The 23601-nt window shown below is 39.2% G+C and overlaps 2 protein-coding genes and 1 non-coding gene across 6 annotated transcripts in view; 1 reads left to right on the top strand and 2 right to left on the bottom strand.

Annotated features, from left to right (window-relative positions):
* Positions 1–23601, top strand: part of Cdk7 (cyclin dependent kinase 7) — a 66916-nt gene that overhangs the window by 37416 nt on the left and 5899 nt on the right. Inside the window, exon 12 of one of the 3 annotated variants that reach the window (XM_074077354.1) lies at positions 11427–11486. The exons of 1 other annotated variant lie outside the window; for it this stretch is intronic. In XM_074077354.1, the coding sequence (XP_073933455.1) occupies positions 11427–11437 (11 nt within the window). In that variant the 3' untranslated portion in view covers positions 11438–11486. Of the gene's footprint in view, positions 1–3176; positions 11487–23601 lie in introns of those variants that run through there. One more of the 3 variants, XM_074077352.1, reaches the window with a different exon arrangement.
* On the bottom strand, positions 1669–22825 carry Ccdc125 (coiled-coil domain containing 125). 2 transcript variants are annotated; one of them, XM_074077349.1, is made up of 11 exons: positions 22516–22825; positions 19317–19375; positions 18340–18426; positions 16958–17035; positions 15824–15909; positions 12168–12250; positions 10415–10530; positions 8457–8663; positions 7046–7220; positions 4116–4246; positions 1669–3481 (listed from the first exon to the last, which is right to left on the bottom strand). In XM_074077349.1, exons 1-11 carry the CDS (start codon positions 22823–22825, stop codon positions 3173–3175), a joined length of 1641 nt encoding a protein of 546 aa, XP_073933450.1. In that variant the 3' UTR covers positions 1669–3172. The 2 variants fall into 2 exon arrangements, with proteins under 2 accessions (XP_073933450.1, XP_073933451.1); XM_074077350.1 differs by having other exon boundaries at positions 8457–8564.
* Positions 11870–11976, bottom strand: LOC141424392 (U6 spliceosomal RNA). Its single transcript, XR_012449329.1, has one exon. It is a non-coding gene; the product is annotated as a U6 spliceosomal RNA (small nuclear RNA).

The raw sequence follows: 23601 nt of genomic DNA, 5'->3' as shown, positions 1-23601 counted from the left end.
GTTTTCAGTTTTTTGTAATTATTAGAAATGCAATGTTTATGCATATGCATGAGTTTCTCCAATATATGTACTTCTTGATTGCATCATCTAGTCCTTTTGCAGGCATTCAGGATCCTGTGATGCATATTTCATCCAAGACTGGAAATAGCAAACCAGGAAATGGGGACAATAGCTCAAGTGGTAGAGTGCTTGCCTAGCTTGCATGAGGTACTTGGTTTAATTCTCCAATATCACCCAAAAAAAAAAAAAAAAAGGGCAGAACAGTCAAACTCAGAGTTAAGATCTGGCTGGCTTCAAAGCTACATTAAGCTGAGTTAGTTGGCAACTGCAACAAAGTTGTAAGCATCCCCTTGGAAGAGTGGTCCAGGAGATGAGTGCCAAAGGAAATCTGAGGACACTCCGTGTGTCTAACAAATGCATTTTGCTTTATTTACTTGTTGTATCTTAGGGTTATACTATATAAATACATATCACACGTACAGCTGTACCATTATGTAGGTAGTTTTTATACTAGTGAACCTTTATATAATTTAGAAACAAATGCTTATTTTTGTAAGCATAACATAAAATAGCCATTTAAGATATCTGTTCTAGCCTTAATACATTTATAAAAGAAATTTCTAACTGTATACAGGATCCTAGCTGGATCATGAACTTTGTAGATTCTAACTTTTATTGTAAAGTATAATATATGTGTGCCCTTTTTCTTTCCTTTATGATTGTTTTTCTTTAATGTATGCTCATAAATTTTTCCAACAGAGAAATACAGAGATAGTAATATTTTCCTTCCATTCCTTTTCATGTCCTTCTCCCTTCCTTTTATACTTCATATCAGAAAAGTTTAGTAGGTATTCTTACTTTCCTCTGTATGTGTACATCTTTGTGCATGATGTATGCATCAGCATACCTGATTTTTCTCTAAATGAAAATGTGGCCATGTTTCACTTGTGGCACTCTTCCATGAAGGTATGTAGAGATGCACTTCTAGTACAGATGTGCATTACTGGCCTTGTTTCCCTATGCGCTAACATTTAGGTTCTCCCATATTTTTTACAATAATGCTATAATGAAAATCCTTGTAGAATGACTGCTGTGACTTGTAGGTTTTCATTTCCCTTAGTTCTACTTAATAACTCAAATAGAAATATAGAAATGAGTACGATTTCAGAGCAGAATTTTCGTTTTTCTGTCCAACACCTTCCTATACTTGCCCCTTAGTGGGGTTTGACTTTAGGCCTCATGCTTGCCAGGTAGGTAGGTGCTCTACCACTGAGCCATGCCACCAACCTTTTGTTGTTGTTGTTCTTGCACAGTCCTGGGAGCAAACCCAGGGCCTTAAAACAAAGTGTGCTAGGCAAGCACTGAGGTACATCCCCAGGCCAGAGCAATATTTTCTAATACTAGTTGGGGAAGATAGTAGTAATTGCTCCTGGGGGGTGGGGTACCATAATCCAAAAGCTTGGAAAATGCTATGTAGTTTTCCAAACAGTCACTATGTTCTTTATGAAGTAGACCAGTAGATGTTAAGAAGTCTGATTACAAAATGCAAAAAACGGAAACATGGAAATACCAACTACTCATTTTCAATTTAGGGGAAATCTATGAAGACACCTGTTTTTTTGCTCCCTAAATGTTCCTTATCTATAACTTCATATTATTTCTTTGAGGTAAATTACATAAATGCATTCACACAATTCTTTTTTTTTTTTTTCTTCCAGTTCTGGGGATTGAACCCAAGGCCTTTTAAGTATTATCTCTTTAATTCTCAGTGCTTCATAGCAAGTACAGTCATACATAACTTGACAAGGCCACATTCTGAGAAATGCACTTAGACAATCTTATCATGAAAACAGTGTATTTACACAAACTGTGACTCTGACATGTGGCATATGACTTAATACCTCATGATTAGAAAATTGCAGTGGTTTTTTCATTTTCCAGTGACCCCAATACATTCTGATCTGACATCCAGATCTTAATTTATATAAAATTACATGGCAGGCAAAAGTCTACGCCTAGATAGAATTCATTTTCGCTCAGGCCCTGACTAGATGTAGCCTTAGGCAGCTTCTTCAGACCTTCTGCCCTGAACTGTCATATCCACTCCACAGGACATAATGAGAGGGAGCACTATTAAACATCTAGTAGATTTGTCTAGAAATCTGCAGATTTGTTTATAAAATGTTACCACTCTGACCAAAAATTGCTATAAAAGTTGCTGGTAATTTCTCTGAATATACTTTGTAACTTTATTGAAGTGGAGTGTAAGTATTACATTGTTAATAAGTTGAGAAGAAATATTGTTAGTAAGTATAATTTTTGTTTTGGTTTGCTTTTTTGGCAATACTGGGAGTTTTACTCTTGCTAGGTAAGTGCTCTACTACTTCAGCCACACCTCTAGCTTTTTTTTGGTATAGTTATTTTTTGAATAGGATCCCATATTTATACCAGGGATATTTTCCAGGCCAGGTTGAACAATGATCTCCTATTTAAACTTCCTGTATAGCTGGGATGACAGGCACACACCACCGCACCCAGCTTTTTTATTAGTTGAAATGGGGTTTCACTAACTTTGCCCAAACCCGTCCTGAATGGCAATCTTCTCTATCTCTTCTTCCTGATCTCTGCCTCCCAAGTAGCTAGGATTACAGGTGTGAACTACTGTGCCCAGCCTTGTTTTGTTTGAGAGGTTCCCATTCTATAGCCCAGGTGGGCCTTAAACTCTCAATTCTATTGCCTCAGCCTCCTGAGTGCAGGATTACAGGTATTTCACCATACCTGGCAGTATAATTGTATAAATTTATATATATATATACACACATATGTAATTTGTTTGTTTTTCCCAGAATGATTTTTTTGTTTATAAGATGCTGACCAACATTGAAAATATCATAAAATATAGTAATTTATAAATGAAATGTCAATACAGAATACCAACAAATTTCTTATAGAAAACGTAGGAAAAGTTTGATTATAATTAAACTAACATGGAAAACATACAACTTTTCAAGATGTAGCAATATTTGTGCCTTTTCAAAGGATCTTTCATGTGCTGGGGATGGAATGAAGAGCCTTGCCCATGCTAGGCAAGTACTCCATCACTGAGCTACACTTCCAGCCCAAAATCTCTTGACGTTAACTGCTCTCAGTTCTAATTTCATCTGGTTTGTTTTCAGAATATGATACTCAGTGGTAAAGAACGGGACCGTTTAAGAGTTTTTGAGTAGTTTAGATCTGTTTGAAGGTGCTGAACTGAACGAATGCAACCCACGGAATCAAAGATTTGGGAACCTGAATGTACAGGATCATGCAAAACAGAGAATTCTGAAGTTTTATGCCAGGAGTTCTTGAATGGGGCGTTCTCTTTCATAGGACATTTTTCTTTCTTCTCGTTTGAGCCAGTGTCTTTGTCTTCCAATGCCCGAGCAAGCATGTAACTGACTTTTCTTTGATGAGCCAGTGCTTCCTCTTTATCATTCAACTGTATGCACAGAAATTTAAAATGTACCAACTGGTCACTAAGTCATAGAATCTATTCAGAGAAAGGAATACTGCATTTTATCAAAGTATTCAACCCTACATTTGCAAATAAAGTCAGTGTATATAAATAAATAAGTCATCACCTGGTTCCCAAGGTTATGCTACATTTGAGAATTGTTCTTTAAAAACTTTAGATAGAAGCAACTTCAGTATTCTTTTAGAAATAAGCCCGTTGATATTACATAAATTAGACTTAAGTATGTTTATTTAAAAAACCTGAGCCATTGTCTTAGCTGAGTCACCTGTGGAAGGGTGTAATGGGACTGTTTTCCAGGTTGTGGTTATGATAAAGGATGTAGTGGCTCAGGAAGTGACTTGTACACTTAAATGCCGGAGTAAATAGCCCGTCCCAAGCTGTATATAAAATGCAGGCAACAGAGTTGGCTTGAGGGAGTTAAAAGCCCCTCTTTTCAGAGGTGAACTTTTAAACATGCACAGAAGGAATATGGGAGAAGTGAATTTGGAGAATGGTACCCCAACTGGAAAGAGGGCAAGTACAGCTTTGAATCAAGAAGAGGCAGGTAGACTAGATTAACTATACCTCCAACAAAGAAAGAGTGAAAGAAAGTACTAACCAAATCTATTAGCATCTTCAAGACTTCCTGAGGGTTGTCCAGGTCTTCAGCCATCTTAGAGTCATTCTCTGAAGGGAGCATACTCAATAGTTTCTGCCCTAAGGTCTTCTTACTCCTTAGAGATGAATATCCTAAAATTAAACATGAAAATGCAGCTGAAGCTGGGTGCAGGGGGCTCACAACTGTAATCCTAGTTATTGGGAGGCTTAGATCGGGAGGATTGAGGTTCAAGACCAGCCCCTACAAATAGTGTGAGACACCCCATCTCCAAAATAACCAGAGCAAAATGGGCTAGATGTGGCTCAAACAATAGAGCACCTGCTTTGCAAGAGCAAAGCCCTGAGTCCAAACCCCAGTCTCACCAGAAAAAAAATTATATACACACAGGCACACACATTTATTGATGTACTTTAGTAAAAGGTATTTGTAAACTTAGGCTTATTAATTCCTAAATCAGTCCAAAGGTTGCTATCTCTGAGACCACTAGCATGATGTAGTAGGAAGAACATGGATTTGTGGGAGGGGGGCACACTTGGGCACATCACACCCACAGCTGCTCCTCAGCACCAGCTGGTGGCTGCATGAGAGTGCAGTCTGTCACTACGTCATCGCAGACTTAAAGAGCAGCAGAAGCTCAGACCTATAATCCTAGCTACTCAGGAGGCAGAGATCAGGAGGATCGAGGTTCGAAGCCAGTTCAGCAAATAGTTGGTGAGCCCCTATCTTGAGAAAACCTTCACAAAAAAGAGCTGGCAGAGTGGCTCAAGGTGTAGGCCCTGAGTTCAAACTCTTAATACTGCAAAAATAAAATAAAGAGCAGCAGAAATCTTCCAGTTTTAAATGTCAGGTGCTATTCCACATTCTTTACAAACACTGCAGATCCAACAACAAAAAATGTCTTCAGGACACAGAAGCCTCTGAGCCCATGAAGAATATGCTTAAGAGCCCAAAAGTCCTGCACCAAGTCCTTGTCTAGCCACTTTAAGATGAGTTTTTCTAACCTTCATTTTTTTTTTAACCGCTGCAATGAGAATGTGGAGAAGCGAATAGGGAGTTACTACTGTTCAATGGAACAGGATTTCTGTTTGGAAGATGAAAAGTTCTGGAGCTGGATGGTGGTGATGACTGCACAGCTATGTCAATGTACTTAATGCTACTTAAAGACAGGTAAAATGGGAAACTATGGATATTATATCACGAAAAAAGACACCCTTGTGGGGGTAATGGAAATATTCTTTATCTCAATGGTGTGACTGTTTACTTACGATATACATCTGTCAAGGACTATTGTTTTGTTTTTTGGGGTTTTTTTTGGTGGGGCTGGGGTTTGAACTCATGATCAGGTAGGTACTCTGCCACTTGAGCCACTCCACCAGTGCTGGTGGGACTACTGTTGACTCTAAACTTGTGCAGTTTATTAACGTGAATTAAACCTCAACAAAATTGAAACCTATGTCAATGAATTTGAAAATCTTAAAAAAAAAACAAAACAAAAAAAACGCATAGTTAAAAAAAACCAAACATCTAGCCCTTGTATTGGAATGATAAGATTCAGCATCTTGAAGTATGTACACTGATTTTTATCTGTAGAATGAATGTAATTTGTAGAGGATGAAACAATGTTGATGTACTTCAGAAATCTCAGCACTCGGGAGGCAAAGGCAGGAGGATTAAGAGTTTGAGGCCAGCCTGGGGTACATCATGAGACCCTGTCTCAAAAAATAAGAAAGTACAGATTTTGAAATTACACAGAGGAAAATTTGAGAATGTTTTTGGGATGGTCTACAAATGGTCTTCATAGAAAACTAAGAGCAGATGAGGAACAATCCCCTTCCCACCCATTGAAGGTTCAGATTGCTCTGTCTTTTTCTTGAAAGGAGCTTATGGCAAAGAGGAAAAAGCAGACAAGTTGATGTACTAATCAGCTTTGATAACTGGATGAGTCTTTGGGGGATTTTTTTAATCTTTCCTGTTTTTTTTTTTTTTTCTGGCAGTACTGAAATTTGAACACATGGCCTCATGTTTGTAGGCAGGTGCTCTTGAACCAGTCTGCGGCCCTTTCTTGTGTTGGGTATTTTCGAGATAGGATCTTGAGAACTATTTGCAGGGCTGGCTTCTGACTTCAAACTGCAACACTCCTGATCTCTGCCTCCTAAGTAGTAGCTAGGATTACAGGTATAAACCACTCGTGTCCGGTTTTTTTGTTTGTTTTTGGTTTTTTTGAGATGGGGTCTTGCTATATAGGCCAGGTTGGCCTTGAACTTGAGGGTCTCCTGCCCTAGCATCACCTCACTGGCTTTATGTCTCTATTTTCAATCTAAAAAAAGAAAATGCCTATAACCTGAGAAGTTGTCTAAGCTGCCACAGCAAAAGCAAAGTTGGTACTTATAAATGTTACTAAGCATAAGAATATAACCTATACCAACCATCCTACACCTCTTCAGCTTATTGAATATACTACTAAAGTGAATCAAAGTCTTGTCACTTATAAACTCTGCTAAAATTAGTTTAGATTTGTAAAAGCTTTAAAAGATAAACTGATTATTTTGTGGTGCTGGGAATGAATCCCGGTAGTTATACATGCCAACTAGTTGTGCTAATGATAAGCTACACTCCCAGCCTGAATTTTTCAGTTTTATGAGGTAGGGTTTTACTATGTATCCTGTGCTGTCCTGGCACTTGCTATGTAGCCCAGGCTGGCCTCAAACTTAATCTTCCTGTCTCTGCTTCCTGAGTGTTGAGATTATAGGCATACACCACCACACCTGGTACTTTATAATTGCTAAGTGTTTAAATAAATCAGAGCTACATGTGAAGTTTCAGCTATATAGCCCCATATACATTGAATTAGCCATGATTCATTAATTTTTTATTATAACTCAAACCAACTAAAAATACATGTGAGTACTACCATTATGATTTATAGTTACCATCCTCTTTAGGGTGCCTCCAACTTATCCATTTTGTTGCTTTTTTACATATTTTACCCATTTGCGTCAATCTTAATGCCTGGTCATTTTTCCTCATTAATTGTTGCTCAAATGCAATTCTGAATGCATCTGCCATTACGTAAGCTTCTTCTTTACTCTTCTGCAAAAGTGCCAGCTGGTTTTAAAAGAAAGTTTGGAGGTGTTAGAGGCAAAACTAGAACAATCCCTTGCCTGAATGCTCAAATTAGCATATACTGTCTTCCTGCCTTGCAACAATCTGTTGCCTGTTTTGAACGTAACTTGTCTGCTTAAACTACAACTTGCCCATTCTAGCAGCCCACTCTGATCCAGATCACCAGTAGGCTCCCTGTGGACTCCCTAATTGAACTCTTGGAACTCACTACCCCAGCTAAACCCTGAATGTGCTCTTCCCAAATTCTGGAGGAAGAGTTCAGCTAAAAGAAGGGAGGATGCCAAAGCCTGCATTTCAATCCAGCCTTAGGTCATTGCAGACAGTACCACTGGACACCTTCCCAACACCACAGCTGTCTGTGACTCTGGTCCATGTAATGCTGTACTTTCTGTTCTTCTTTTTTCTTTTTCTCTCTTTTTTTTTTTTTTTTTTGAGACAGGGCATTATTGTACAGCCCAGGCAAGCCCCAAATTTGTTACCCTCATGTCTTAGCTTCCTGAGTGCTAGGATTATAGGCATATGCCACCACTGCCTGGCCTTATGCTTTTCTTAATGGACTGATTGTAAAGTTTAGCTGTTAGTTTTCCAGTGTAGTCTAAAGGCTCTAAATTTCATACCTACAAATAAGGCAGAACATTTTCACAACTTTACCAAATTAAAAATTTGGTTTACAAATATGCCATATTGGTAATTAAAGTCCAATTATAATGACAGCTATCAACTGATTAAACCCTGGGTATGTTCATGGCACTGTGTCAAACACTGTATGTCTGTTTCCTCTATTCTCACAACAACCCTCTAAGGCAGTTATTACCCTTTGTCTAAATGATGGAGCTAAGATGCACACCTAGGCCTGGCTTCCTTCTGCTGTACTTTGGTGCTTTTCAAATAAGCTCCATGCTCACCTCCCCATTAATCAGAAATAACATTAGTGATTTTAAGCTTTCCCTCTTTTATATAGGAATTTTAGGGCTATATACCATAAAAAATACTAGCTACAAACTTAGACAAACAACTTTACATGGCTTCAAATATCATGCCAAGTACTATTTGTGTCTCAGAACCAGGTAAACAAAAATCTTTTAAGTTAATTCTATCACATAGAAGTAAACCAGTGACTACTAGGTGGAATTAATTATTCTACACATCTCCATTTAGTCTACTATTAATAGAGAAACAGAGCCAAAGCTTCTGCTATCGTGATAATGTCGTAGATACCTCGTGTTTGAGCTGAAGAACCAGTTTCCGGGTGGATGCCGCCATTTTAGCACAAGAACAGGGGCTCCCTCCAGGGCCGTGACACAGGCAGGCTCCGAGGACTGCCAGCTTGAACCCAAAAGCATTACCCCCATTAGGAACTGACACATAACACAAGCATCCCACACATACCATGCAATCACAATTCAAGCAACTGATCCACAGACACTGAAAAGGAAAAAAAAATAGAACAAAAGCTGAGACCAGGATTTCAGGATCCAAGTGGAAATTAACTACAAATGTAAATGAATGTCATTCTTGCAACAAAAAGTTCAAGGTATTGTGCCTGCCTTCTTTTTACTCTGAAAACCTTTATCTAGGCATCAGTCTCATAGTTTTGAGTTTCTGGCAAGAAGTTTGCCTAACAATTGTAGTTAAAATTCACATCTACAACATGACTTCCTGACACTGGCTTCGAAGTTCCCAACAAGTACACGGGATTTTAAATTGCCAAAGAAGAAAATAATCATCCTTACTCAATCACTCCTTAAAAAGAAAAATACTCTGGCCAGGCAAGGTGGCTCATGTCTGTAATCACACCTACTCAGGAGGCAGAGATTAGGAAGATCATAATTTGAAGCCAGCCCAGGCAGAAAGTTTACTTTGTTCTATTTTTCCTTTTTTGCTGCTACAGGTTGAGTAATACTTACCTGAAATGCCTGGCACTAGAAGTGTTTTGCATTTGGGAATTTTTAGGTTTCAAATATTTTAATATACACAGTGAAATATCTTGGGGATGAGATCCAAGTCTAAGCACAAAATTCATTTGTTTCATATATACCTTAGACACACAGCCTGGAGATAATTTGATTTGATATTTTTAGCGTACCTGTGTTTTGACTTCCATTTCTCTCTAAGGAGAATGGTGCTTACAAGTGTCACGTGAGGTCAGGTGTGGGATTTCCACTTGTGGCACGTGTTGGTGCTCAAAAGGCTCTGATTTTGGAGCATGTCAGATTTTACCTCAGCAGTAGAATGAGGTGATCATAAGCAGACTCTAAACCCAGTCTTCCTAAGGACAAATTAGTAGCTGTGTGACTTTGGGCAAATCCCTTACTCCCTCAGTGCCTCTGTTACTCCATTTGTAAAGTATGATTAACTTAGCACCCACTCTGTGCGGTAGATGTAAGGACTAAATACATCAATCTATATGAGCCACTTAGACAACACTTGGCACTTGCTGAGCACCATGCTAGTGTTTACTAGTATTGAAAACAACTGTTGTTGCTTTTCTTAATAATCTACAATGAGTAAGAGGCTGCAGTTACTTCTTATGAATCCCAGGACCCTTTGTACCTTATTAGTCAGAACCCTACATCGGAAGCCATTAACAACACAGCAAATCTTTGTTCTGAATTTGGCTTAACCAAGCCTGCCTTGTCACCTTGGGAAAATAACTGGACTGGACTGGAGGTGTGGCTCAAGTTGTAGAGTGCTTGCCTAGCATGCCTGAGGCTCTGGGTTCATCCCCAGCATCCTCCCTACCCCCCAAAAAAGTAACTGAACTTATCCAAGTCTTAGCTGGAAAACAGCAACTTTGCAGCTGTCAGGAGACCACTGTGAGGATTAGATAAAGTAACATGGGACAATTCCCTTAAACTGTACACTCCAACCCAAGAGTGAGGCACTACTCACACAGCTTCTGCTGCAGGACAGAAGCAGCCGGTACATTCCCTGATGTCAAGAATGGCAGGCCTGAGGGCCTGGTAGCCAGGTGGGAAGAACTGACCTGGGCAAACCCACGGGCCTTACTCACCCTATCTCAGATGGCTAAGTGTGGTGGTGTCCTAGGACAGGTATCAGGCCAGGAAAGGACAGCAGAAAAGGTCCCTCCTGGAGCTCCAGTGGCACAATTGGTAAGCGTGCGGTACTTATATGAAGAGGTTCCACCTGTTCTCCTTTCATATGTGCACACCTACCTCAAGACTTGATACCTCTGTAAAGCCACTTTTATCCTGGCATATGTTTTCCTGAGCAATTTTCTGCTGTTCAATATCAAGCATGGCGAGGGCTTCCAAATACTGTTGATTCAAAACTGGGAAGGGCCACACATGAAAATGTTAGTTCTGAGGCCTGACTCTACCTCCTCTAATCCAGTTACCCTGACATCATATACTCATTTCTTCTAAGCAGCACATACTCAACAGATAGTACCTGTAAGATCAGGCTCCATCCAGAAAACGTATTTGACAGAATGATGAGTGTCACGGGAAATAACAGATATATAATGCTAGATTTTGTTAATTATTGTTGTTTGTTGATTGGTTTTGGAGAAAAGGTGTCACTGTGCAGCCTGACTGGTCCTGAACTTGCGATCCTCCTATCTCAGCCTCCTGAGTGCTGGTATTAAAGGCATTGGTGCATCACCATGCCCAGCTTTACATGTTATTTTTAATGGGGAATCACCTTAACTTTGCAATCCAAGTCTGCTCTGTTTGCTCTTGGAAAAATTTGTAGGATTTTCAGAAAGGGAATGTGTAAAGGAAATTATTCAGAGACTCTGCAGATAGTGAAAGGGCTACATGGTGAGATCTCGTGTATTGTTTTCATGTCAAATGTACCAGCTATCCAAATTCTGTCCAGTTTTTCTGTTAATGAAGAGTTTTCACAAGAGGCTCTCATCACACATTAGAATGTGAGGAGGGCTGGGGAGTGCAGCTCAGTAGTAGAGTGCTTACCTGGCAGGCAAGAAATCTTGGGTTCCCCAGCACAAGACAGAGTGGCAGGGAAGAAAGGAAGGGGCTGTGATTGTGGCAACTTCTGTCTAAGCCAATCTAACACAGGCAGCAACTCTGTGGGCTCAGTAACTTTGTGCTCATACACCTGTGTGTGCAGATCTCATCTGGAGCCACTCACAGCCTCAGTGATACATGATGTACGAGGCCTCTCTCAGCTATAGGCCTGATTTGGAACTTGTTTTGTCTCCTTCAGGTCCCACTTAGTTTATGCCAAGAAGGAGGAATAGCATCTTCTCTTAAAAATTTGTAAAAAGTAAGTAGCAAACACCTTACTATCCTTGCACCACCTTTCATCATAAAGGTGCTTCATTATGAAGGGATATATAACATATAAATTTATGTATGCAGGTCCACACAATTTCTACTCAGTTTCCTCAAGCATCTCACTGTACCACTTTGCTGTGCACTGAAACTAAGTCAAAAGGGGTTGGAGATTGGGAGAAACTGCTTAATGAGTATAGGCTTTACTGAGGACTGCTAGAAATGGTTTGGAAATTCAGGTGGTGGCTGCGCACTGTTGTCCATGCCCCTTGAATTGCTCACTTTGTGTTTTTGGCATGAACCGGAGGCCTTGCGCTTCCTTGGTGAGTTCTCTACTCCCGGTCCAAATTACTTACTTTTGAATGGTTAGCTTTTTTTAATATGAAACGCTTCACCAATTTGCGTGTCATCCTTGCTCAGGGGTCATGCTAATCTTCTCTGTATCATTCCAATTTTAGTATATGTGCTGCTGAAACAAGCACTAAGTGGTTAATTTTATGTTCTGTGGATTTCATTTTGGTACATATTATTTTAAAAACCTCAATCATTTTCCTTTTAATATCCTTTAAATACTCTATTGCTAAGTGTGTTCTTTCTACAGGACACTATATATAAACCTCATCCTTCAACATAATATTTTAAAAGAACCATCAAAATACCATTCTTTACTTACCTGCATTTTCAGACTTCAGTGTTTTAATTTCTGCTGTTTTCACTTTCAAATCCTCTTTGAGGATGGCATTGTCACAGTTTAGTCTGAGAAAATAGCATGCTTCAAATAACTAAAACATTACTTCCTCTATAGCTTTAAATAAAAATACTTGAGATATTTTTATGGCATGCTAACAATTGACCTCAGATCCTTAAAAAAAAAAAATGGCCATGATATTAAAGCTTCTCTATTAAAAGAAAAATGTAAATCTATAAACTTTTCCTTTTCTAGTGATTACTTAACTAATAAAATGTGAAATAGGTTTCCTGAGTCTTTAGGCTTTTGGTTTTCATAGGGAATTGTTTTGGATTTACGGAGTTAAGGTTCAATTCCAGGGCCCTCTGTATACTAGGTAGGTGCCTAAGTGTGGCCACTGAGCTACATCCTTAGCCCCAACACAGTTTTTGACTGGTGGATGGATGGATAGATGAATTAACAGACATGCATGTGAGTCATGCGTCTGCATATGTGTGTGCGTTTTCCAGCTGTCCTCTGGGAAGACCTCTAGCACTGACTCTCCAATAGCAGTGAGCATACCTAGGTTCTGGTTATTAAACACTATTCTCACTAAATGAAACCATGGCTCCTTGAAGAAATGCCTACTATTGTAGACATATTGGCCCAGAATATCTTGCTGTACCAGAAAGCAAGAAAGTGCTCAAAGGACAATAGGGAGATGTCTGAACATCCCAGGAGCTGACTCTAGGGGTTCCCACTGACCATAAGTGAGAAATTTTAGGCATCAAAAAAAAAAAAAAAAAGATGACTAATAGCTTTTAAACCATTGACTAAACTAAGAATCCATGATTCTCTATTGGTATAAACAAGAAGGAAAAGCTGTTTCTTACAGTAAAATGCCTACTGTTAGGGTTTGGAAATGAAGTGTCCTCCAGAAAGGCTCATGTGCTAAAGGTGTAGTCCCCAGCTGATGGTGCTACCTTCATCAATGGATTAATCCATTGATAAATTTTTTTTCCATTTTTTTTTTATTATTCATATGTGCATATAAGGCTTGGTTCATTTCTCCCCCCTGCCCCCACCCCCTCCCTTACCATTGATAAATTAATAGCTGAGTGGGGCCATTAGGAGGAAGGGCCTGATTGGAGGAAGTAGGTCACTGGGGTTGTGACTTTGAAGGGTGTATCTTATCCCTGGCTTGGACCTCTCTCTGTTTCCTGGATCCACATGCCCTTCTGACATGTCCTTCTGACATGCCCTTCTGACATGTTTCTGCCTTGTAACAGGCCTAAAAGCAATGGAGCCAGCCAGCCATATGTGAAACCTCTGAAAACATGAGCCAACACAAACTTTTCCTCTTTTGAAGTTGCCTTTTCTTATTTTGTCACAATGTCACAAAGCTAATACACCCCTCCCCCAAAATGTAGAATTATGAAGTTAGAAAATGATCATTTGGTAATTATCACAGTAATACTTGCTAAAGTTTGAATAAGTGAATATAAAATTAGTGAGTGAAAGTTACATGAATAACAGTATGTTTTTATAGTCTCAAATCACTACAAAAACAATTACAAGCGTAAAACGGTGCCATGGCATACACCTCACCTTAAAGCAATCAAGATTGCTGGTGGAGTGTCTCAAATGGTAGACTGCCTGCCTAGCAAGCTTGAGACCCTGAGTTCAAACTCCAGTATCGCCAAAAGAAAAAAAAGAAAAAATACACTCAAAATATGAACAGACTTTTTTTTTGGTGGGACTAGGGTTTGAATTCAGGGCTTCCACTTGCAAAGCAGGCGCTCTACCACTTAAGCTACACTTGCTTACACTCAAAATATGTAAAGCAATCAAGATTAACACTGTAGGGACTAGGTGTGGCGGTACATGCCTGTACTCTCAACTACTGATCACAAGTATGAGGCCAGCCAAAAGTAGTGAGATCCAGTCTCAAAGGGCTGGGAGTTTAGCTTAAGTGGTAGAGCACTTGCCTCGCGTGCATAAGACTCTGGGCTCAATCCCTAGTACCTCAAAAAAAAAAAATTAACACGTTTATGACATAATCAACAAGACACCACCATGTGTCTCCTAATGTGATGCACTGAGGATATACATGGCCTCATGCTAACCCTGCCCCAACCTCAAACCCTGAGATCCATCCACAAGCACCAAACATACAACACTGGCCTCCACACCTCCAAGCATGTCAATGTAATCACAGTCACACATGAAGGAACTGCTCTAAATTAAAGGACAGTAAAATTTACATGTGACAACCAAAGGCATCTGCTTCTGAACTGGATCGTGGAGTAGGAAAATGTTTTTCTCTTTTGCTGGAAGGACAAATTATATGCTATTAGAACAACTGGAAAAATCTGAATATGGAACTGGGCAGTGGTGGCTCACACCTGTCATCCTAGCTACTCAGGAGGTAGAAATCAAGAGGGTGGCAGTTCAAGGCCAGCCTGGGCCAACACAAAAAAGGGCTGGCAGAGTGGCTCAAGTGATAGAGTGCCTGCCTAGCAAGTGTGAGGCCCTGAGTTCAAATCCCAGTACCACAAAAAAATCTGAATATAGTCTATAGGTTAAATAACAGTATTATGTCAACATTAATGTCTTCATTTTGGTAATTATACTATGCTTGTGAAAGGGAATTTCCTTTTTAAAAATACAAGTTGAAGAATTAGAGTAAGGAAGCCTCAGATGTGCAATTTCATTTTAAATGGTTCTAGATCTATAGGCAAGCCATATGTATCGAAATCTACAGTTAGAACAAGAAAGAGAAGAAGGGAGAATTAATGATAATGCAAATGTGGTTAAAAAGTTAAATAAATTAATTGCATAACCTCAGTGAAAGATACATAAAAATTCTACTGTTCTTGCAACTTTTCTGTAAGTCTTCAACTATTTCAAAGTAGATTAAAAAATAACAAATTTAAAACTTAAGTACTGAAGATATTTATAATTTCAGATATGAGATCAATTTCTAGGTAACTGACTTTATAGTAAGTATATAATTTAAAGTTATTAAATAAACTCACACTAATAAAAGAGTTCCTCAAAATATGTTTTTTTAAAAACAAACAGTTCCTACCAGGTACAATGGCTCAAGCCAGTAATACCAGCTACTCCAGAGGTAGCAATCAGGAAGATCATGGTTTGAGGCCAGCCCAGGCCAAAAAAAAAAAAAGTTAGTGATACCCCTGTCTTAACAAATAAGCTGGACATGGTGATAGGTGCTTATAATCCCAGCTATGCCATAAGCATAAGTAGGACTGCAGTCCAAGGCCAGCCCCAGAGAAAACTTCGAGAACTTATCTGAAAAATAACTAAAGCCAAAAAAAAGTTCCAATGCTAAAATAATGTGGGAAGTATGGCTTTTATACTGTATTTAAAAGAATAGTCATACTATGTTTTTTTAAAAAAAGAAAAAATAGCACTAACGAAAGAATAGAACTGGCAAGTAAATGAACAGTTAGCTCAAGGAAGAAGAAAGCCTAAGTTCCATTTGAATGACATACATTTTGAAGCTTTTCATGAGAACCTTCTGGAATAATGTACACACCTGGGCCAGCAATGGAGCTTGCTTAGCATGCATAAGGCCCAGGGTTTGACTCCCAGCACCACAAAAAAATTAAGTAAAAAATTAAAAATAATATACCAACCTGTCATATTTTTGCATCCAAGATTCTTCTATGTTTTTAAATCTATTCTGATCAAATTCTATCTCCCACTGCAAGGCATTTATTTCCTATGGAAAGAAAATAGAACTTTCATGGAAAATTGCAACAAACCATTTCAGGACACTGTGTGCAGGTAAAATAAATCATTAAACCATTTCATTAAAGTGGTTTAAAGAGAAAAAAAAATCACCAAAAAGAGTGTATGACATTTGTGTTGGGGTACTTGGGAGGCAGAGATTGGGAGGATCAAGGTTCACACCATCCCTGGCAAAAAATTCACAAAACCCTATCTCAACCAATGCCTGGGTGTAGTGGTGCACACTTGTGGTGCATGTAGTCCATTCCAGTCTGGGCATAAAGTGAGACCCTCCCTTCAAAATAACCAGAGCAAAAAGGGCTGGGAGCATGGCGCAAGTGGTAGAGGACCTGCCCAGTGTGAAACCCTGAATTCACACCCCAGTACTGCAAAAAAAAGAAAAAAAAAAAAATCTAACCTGATTCCTTAGCACTCAGAAAAACTTTACCAAAGCTCACTTAATACGGAAAAAATTTTGAATTGTTTGGATTCGAAATTTGCTGGACTAAGCCCAGATTTCTCAGTGCCCACCCCTGACCATGTAAACACCACAAACAAAACAAAATCTGTCGTAGTCCAAATGGCCCATCAAGGGAGGGATGTAACTAACTTTACAGTGCAGATGGATACCCTACCAGGGAAGAAGAGGAGTTTTAAAAAGAAAAGTAAGAAGCACCAATTTGGCAGGCCTCCTAGTACCATAAATGGGGGAATAAAAGAAACCTCAATTCTTTGCCCATGTAGTAATCTGTCTGAAATTGCAAGCTCCCAAAAGGAAGACCATCAGAGACTGAGCACACCTAGCAGAGGGTATACTGAAGTGACATAGCCACCAGTATGGGGAGGTTAAGGAAACTCTATTTAAATCTTACGGGATTGAGGCTGGAGGTGTGGCCCAAGTGACAGAACGCCTGCCTAGCAAACATGAGGCACTGAGTTCAAAATCCAGTCCCACCAAAAATAAGTAAATAAATAAACCCACCAGCTTTAAATAAATATATTACTGAATTAAACAAGTTGATGCTAAAAGTGCTAAATACCTTCTCCAAGGATTTCTTTTGTTCCATGGTTTTTTGAAGCACTGCCTGGGTGTGACTTGTGGCTTTGCCAAGTACTGCCTAAGAAAAATTAAAATAGCATCAGTATAAATTAAATACCAAATCACATTTTCATTTTAAGATAACAGGCAAGGCATGGTAGGGCATGTCTGTAATCCTAGCACTGGGGAGGCTAAGGCACAAGGATCCAGAGGTCAAGATACATAGCGAGACTCTATCTCAAAAAAAAAAAAAAATTAATTTGAGGTTAAAATTTCTTTTTTGTTGTTTTATTTTTTGAGACAGGGTCTCACTATGTAGCCAGGCTGTCCTTGAACTCTCAATTCTCTTGTCTCTGCCTCCTGAGTGCTGGATTACAGGCAAGCACTACCATGCCCAGCTTAGACAAACCTTTATTATGGAAAGTAGATCAGCCAGGTGCCCATAATCCTAGCTACTACTCAGCAGGCAAAGATAGGGAGGATCATGTTTTGAAGCCAGCCTGGGCAAATAGTTTTCAATATACTATCTCAAAACTATCCAACATAAAACAGGGCTGGCAGATTGGCTCAACTGGTAGAGTGCCTGCCTAGTTAATGTGAAGCCCCGAGTTCAAACCCCAGTACCACAAAAAAAAAGTACATCAGAGGCCATCATTTGGGGCTAGGAATAGGATTGCAAAATGACTATAATGGCTCTAAGGGCCCTTTTTTGGGGTGGTGAAAATGTTCTTAAGTATATTTAGTGAGGGTTGCACAACTCAAAGTTTAGTAAAAATAAATTGTATTGCATACAGTAAGCCCACCTTATTTGTGGATTTATTGAGCACAGTTTTGACTAAGCATGGTCAAAATAAATATTGAAAGAAATTTCAAAAACAAAATTTTAAATTCCCACACAGCTCAGTCAGTTCCGTGTTATCATCAGTTGTGTTAAATCCTTGTGATCTGCTATTTCCATGTCCTTAGTTTTGTGAAAATCTGCCTCCCCCAAAGCAAATGGTACCTAAGAATCAAGGTAAAAATGAATGTGCTTCATTGAAATGATTAAGTAAGATTTTGAAGTTTGTTAGAAGGCAACCTATCTTTAATGGAAGTTGAGGCCATTATGGGAAAAATGAACCAAGCATCTGCATTCCAGCATTGAGCTCTATGCATTCTGAGCAGGGGTGGTCTCCTTGCAACCACAGACCAGCAGATTCCATGGGGCTACAGTACTTAAAACAAGTGAAATTTGCAGTATGTAAATTACAACACACTTAAAACTCCATACTAAAAAACAATAGTAAGCACTGCTGCTCTTGTTTTAAGAGCTAAAAATATTATTGGGGTGTGTAAAAATTATTATTGGGGTGTGTAAATGCTAAAAGCTTAACCAGTTCTTACCATGCTCTGAAGAATTTTCAATGCTTCCTCTTTACCTTCAAGTTGTCTTTGAGATGCTTCAAGTTCAGTTTTTAAAATTTCTACTTCCTAAGGACAGAAATAAGATTAGTCTTCCTATCTGCGAGACGTGCAACCCTAAAGTTAACACTGTGGTTTGTCCACATGTGCTCTGGGCGCAGAGCACCCACAAATGAGGTTGGTGGGTGAACCAGTTAGGCTAAAATTGAGAACCTCACTATCAAGCACCAGCCCAAAATCTTTTGCTTTTTCCCATTCAAGCCTCATAATAATGTGGGGAAAAAAAAATCTTTAGGTCACCAAAAAAAGCACATGACTATCTCTGCATCTACAGTAGCTGCTACAGTTTGAATTATTTCCCCAAAAAAGATGTGGAGGGCTGGTGGAGTGGCTCAAGTGGTAAAGCACCTGCCTAGCAACTGTGAGGCCCTGAGTTCAAACCCCAGTACTGCCAAGAAAAATATATGTTCAAGTCCTTACCCAAGGTAGGATAAATATGACCTAATTTGGAAAGGAGGGTCTTAGGGGTTTTTTTTTAAAGGTTTGAGACAAATCAAATTTATCAGACTTTAATTGAGCAAAGCAATTGCAATTCAGGCAGCTCTTGGCACCAGAAGAGGCTAACAAAGCCCCACTCTCTGGGCAGGCAGCATTTATAGGTAGAAAAATAGAAGTGAGGTACAGAAATAGCATATTGGTGAGAACAGCTCAGCCTTTGCCTTATTTTGGACCAGGCAAATAGTTCTCAAGACCCCATCTCCAAAGCCAGAGCAAAACAGACTGGAGGAGTGACTCAAATGGTAGAGCACCTGCTTTGCAACCTCAAAGCCCCGAGTTCAAATCCCAGCCACAAAAACACAACTTTCTGCAAAGCCAGCACCTTCCATACAATGTTAGTACTGTTTAAACAAATTATCAGCAGACGTTTTTATTCCAGGAGAATTAGCCAGAGGACCTACCTCTAAAGTTTCATGAAGACACTGTCTTAATTCTTCATTTGACAATTCTGAATTAGAATCTATTAGGGGAAAAATAAAACTTATCTATTTTCTGTAAATACATACAGGACATTAGCAAGTGGCTTAAAACATTTCACAAATGCAAACACATAGTTTTAAATAAGACTTTTAAAAAGGACTGTAATACAAACCTTATGTTAAAAAAAGTGGCTAATTACTACATCCAAACTCAGTGTGCAGAAAAACACAAATGCTGGTGAGTAAAATGAGTAGATTTTGAGTTTGGCTTGAGCTTGATCAAAATAGTAATATACACATCTAGGAAATAAACCTGAATTTGATATCTTTCCAAGGAGAATGGCCAATTAGATGTCTCCTGTAACTGCAGTTATCCTTTCCTTTATGTGATCAATCAAGAAATTAAACTGGCAATCTGCTCCTTTGCTTACCTATGCCTCATTCTCTCCCCTTTTAATGGCATCCTAACAAATCTTTGCTTTCTCCTACAAAAAAAAAAAAAAAATTGAAAGCCAGGCTGAGTGGTACACTTCTGTAATCCCAGCTACTTGAGAGATAGTAGGTAGGAAGATTGTGGTCTGAGGCTGGCCCCTGTCCAAAAACCATAGATCCCAACTGAAAATATAACTAAAGCAAAAAAAGGGGTGGGAGTGTGGCTAAGAGGTAGAGCACCTGCCTAGCAAGTGCAAGGCCCTGAGTTGAAACCCGAGTTCAAACCCCAGTACCACTGCTCAAAAAGAAATAAACAGAGCTTCCTAGGAGATACATTTCATTTCTATCTCACTGACAATGAAAAATATTAAGGTGGTAAATTACAAAAGTGTAAGAAATTGTAAGAGGGGCTAAGCGGAGTGGTTTAAGTGGTAGAGCGCCTGCCTAGAATGTGAGGCCCTGAGTTCAAATCCCAGTGCTGCCAGAAAAAGAAATACTAAGAGGAAGGAAAAAAACATTTTAGAATATTGTGAGATACATTGAATATCTCTCAAAACAATGTTTTCCTTACTATTCTGAACTCAGTATGATGTATCCAGGGCAAAATCTGAATTATTTTTTTCTGTGATGATACATACAGAGCTGCAAGGAGGGACGCAGTGACATTGGGGTGGCAGTGATAAGTTCTGTTCTAGTAATGTTTGTGGACGGCAGAGTAACGGCCCCAAAGATATCCATGTCCTGATCCCCAGAGCCTGTGCGTCATAGCAGAGAGGCTTTGCAGTAAGAATCGCGAGTGTAGATTATTGCAGATTGTCCAGTAGGTCCAGTGAGCTAATCAAAGTCCTTACAAATGAAAGAGCCAAGCGAGTCAGTGCCAGAGTGATACCATGTGACAAAGCCTCAAGCAGCCATTGGTGGCTCTGAAGGTGGAGGAAGGGGACACAAGCCAAGGAACACAGGTGGCCTCTGGAAGCTGGGAAAGAGTAAGGGAATGGCTTCTTCCCAGTGCTTCCAGAAGGAGCACAGGCTTGCTGATATTCTGATGTTGCCCAGTGAAATTAGTTTTGCACTTCAGACCTACAGAACTGTAAAGATAATAAATTTGTGTTGTGTTATGTCACTAAGTTTGTGGTATTTTAGAAATTGTAACCTGTTAGCAATAAGAAAGTAACACAGCAGCTGAGGTGTAGTTCAGTGCTAGAGCATATGCTTAGCATGCTTAGCATGCACAAGGCTCTGGGTTCAAATCCCCAGCACAAGGAAGAAAGAAACTAGCACAAGGCCCTTTTGAACATGTAACTCTGAAACCCCCTCCTAAGTTGTCACGTTCCTTAGCATTCAAGGGGGACTGGTTCAGGATACCAAAATCTGCAGATGCTCAACTGTTAAATAATATAGAACGGCATGTTTGTTTTTTAACATAATCTCCCCCACATAAGGTTTTGTTTTGTTTTGTTTGCAGTACTGGGGTCTGACTAGGCCCTTGCACATGCAAATCTCCAGCCCATCTCTACCACACAGCTCTTAAATCATCTTTAGATCATTTACAATACCTAATACAATATAAGCACTATAAAAATAGTTGTCATGTTGTATTAGTGTTTTTATTTGTATTATTTTTCCTGTTGTATTTTGTTGTTTGTTTTGTTTTGTTGAGACAGAATCTTGTGTAGTCTAAGCTGGCTTTGAACTTACAATCCTCATACTTCAGCCTCTGGAGTGCAGGGATTACAGGTGTGAACCACCACACATGGTTTATATTGCTTTTTTGTTTTGGGCGGTATTAGGGTTTGAACTCAGGGCCTCATGCTTGCTAGGCAGGCACTTTACCACTTTTGAGTCACTTCGCCAGCCCTGTTATTTTTTCTAATGGTGCTTATTTTGATATTAGTTGGTTGAACCTGAGGATGTGGAACACATTCACTAGGAGGACCTACTTTGATTTTGTGCTGTCCTAATGTGTTTATTCAAATGGGTGGTGGTAGGGAGTTTCAGAAGAGGAAGTTTTACAGAGTATATTCAGCCAGACAAGAGCTGGTACACAGTTCAGACATGGATTCATCACAATATGATTGTAAATTTTAGCCTTTTCTAATGTAAGGTATAATTTCTTCTTGGTTATGATAAATTAAGGTCAATTTTGTTTTGACAAATTTTTAAATCTCCAGAAGCAAGTGTGTTTTGCCTGGAGTACTCTCTTGACAATAACCTGGCTCACTCCCAACTTTATTCAGGTGCCCAAATCTCATCTCCTTAGAGAGGCCTTCTGTAACCCTGGTCTAAGATAGCAGCACCCCATACCCCACAATCATCACTTGGTTTGTTTTTTTTAACTTGTTAAGCATTATTGATTTGTGAGTTTATTTTGTATTTCCTCTACTGGAATCTGAAATTTGTGACATTAGCGCCTTTGCCTATTTTGTTCACTGACATTATTCCCAGAACCGACCTGTGCCTAGCATTTAGTGGTACCCAATAAATAATAATAAAAGTGCATCAAAAAAGAAGGTAGGAAATCCCCTGCTGGAATCACTACATACGTTATTAATGCAGAATAACTACGTACTTCATGATTTGCACACACTTGGAATTATTAAATCAGGTATTTTTGTACTGTCAGCATTATCTCTAGAGAAGAGTGAAGAAGAACTTCTAAACCTACTATGGTTATCTTCGTGTGTTTGAACAGTGACAGCACTGATCATTTTCACAGAGAAAGGAAGGAGGGGAAATTCAGCATTCTTACCAGTGCTGCTTTGTCGTCTGTAATTGGCAATTGTGGACCCTTGAGGATGTCTATCTTGCAAACTCTTGTGCTTGGAGTACTGAAAAATGGCTCCACTTCTTTCTTCCCCCTTGCTTGGAAGTGGAGGAGGGCTAAAGTTTTTCCCATCTGATCTTTTTCTAGATGTAAGTAGGTGTGAAATGTCCACTTCATAAATCCCACCGGGTCTTCTTCCAAGGCCATACCCTAGATCACCTTCCGTCATGTCATCCTCTTCTGTTCCCCAGAGCTGCACCTCTGACTCACTCAATGACCTCACCTCCTTGCTCATTGGTCAATGGGTTGTCTGTAGTTAGGAAAATCAGTTGTTGACAAAACAGTCAGTAGATCCAGCAATCCCAGTATTTCATATACCCAGAATTTCATATACCCAGTATTTGAAATCGTTATGTTAAAGAGATATCTGCACTTCCATGTTTATTGCAGCACTGTTCACAATAGCCAAATTATGAATAAAGAAAACAGGAACAGGACACACACACACACACACACACACACACACACACACACACACAAATGGAATATTATTTAAACTTAAAAAAAAAAGTTATTTTCCCACAACATGAATGGACTTGAATAACATTATGCCACACAAAATAAGTCAGGCACAGAAAGACAAATACTACAGGATCTTACTTATATGAGGAATGTAAAAATAGAACTGAAAGAAACAGAGAGTAGAGTGTTGGTTACTGAGGTTGAGGGAAGGTGGAAATGCTGAGATAATGGCCAAAGGGTACAAAGCCTCAGTTAAACAGGAAAAAGATCAGGTTTTTTTTTTCCTTTGTGACATACTGCACAGCATGGAAAATGTGGTAATGTATTGTACATTTCAAAATCACTAAGTAGGGTTGGCGGAGTGGCTCAAGCAGTAGAGCACATGCTTAGCAAGGTCCTGAGTTTAAATCCCAGCACTGGAAAAAAAAAAAAAAAGAAATTCACTAAGTAAATTTCAAATGCTCTCATCACAAAAAACAAGCCTTTGATGTGAGGGATATGCTAATTGGCTTGCCTAAGTGTTCCACATTGCATTCATAAATCATAACA

This window comes from Castor canadensis, chromosome 6 (assembly GCF_047511655.1).
Source record: "Castor canadensis chromosome 6, mCasCan1.hap1v2, whole genome shotgun sequence".
NCBI lineage: Eukaryota > Metazoa > Chordata > Mammalia > Rodentia > Castoridae > Castor > Castor canadensis.
The sequence above is the reverse complement of the archived record's forward strand: the minus strand, read 5'-3'. Positions and strand labels throughout refer to the sequence as shown.

Coding starts and splice junctions, on each gene's coding strand:
- Ccdc125 (XM_074077349.1), bottom strand. CDS start 22,825: ATGAGCAAGGAGGTGAGGTCATTGAGTGAGTCAGAGGTGCAGCTCTGG. Junction 8,664..10,414: donor CAGAGGTATCAAGTCTTGAG/GTAGGTGTGCAC, acceptor TTTCCTTTTCAG/TGTCTGTGGATCAGTTGCTT. Junction 4,247..7,045: donor GAGGCACCCTAAAGAGGATG/GTAACTATAAAT, acceptor GTTTAATTTTAG/GATATTCATCTCTAAGGAGT.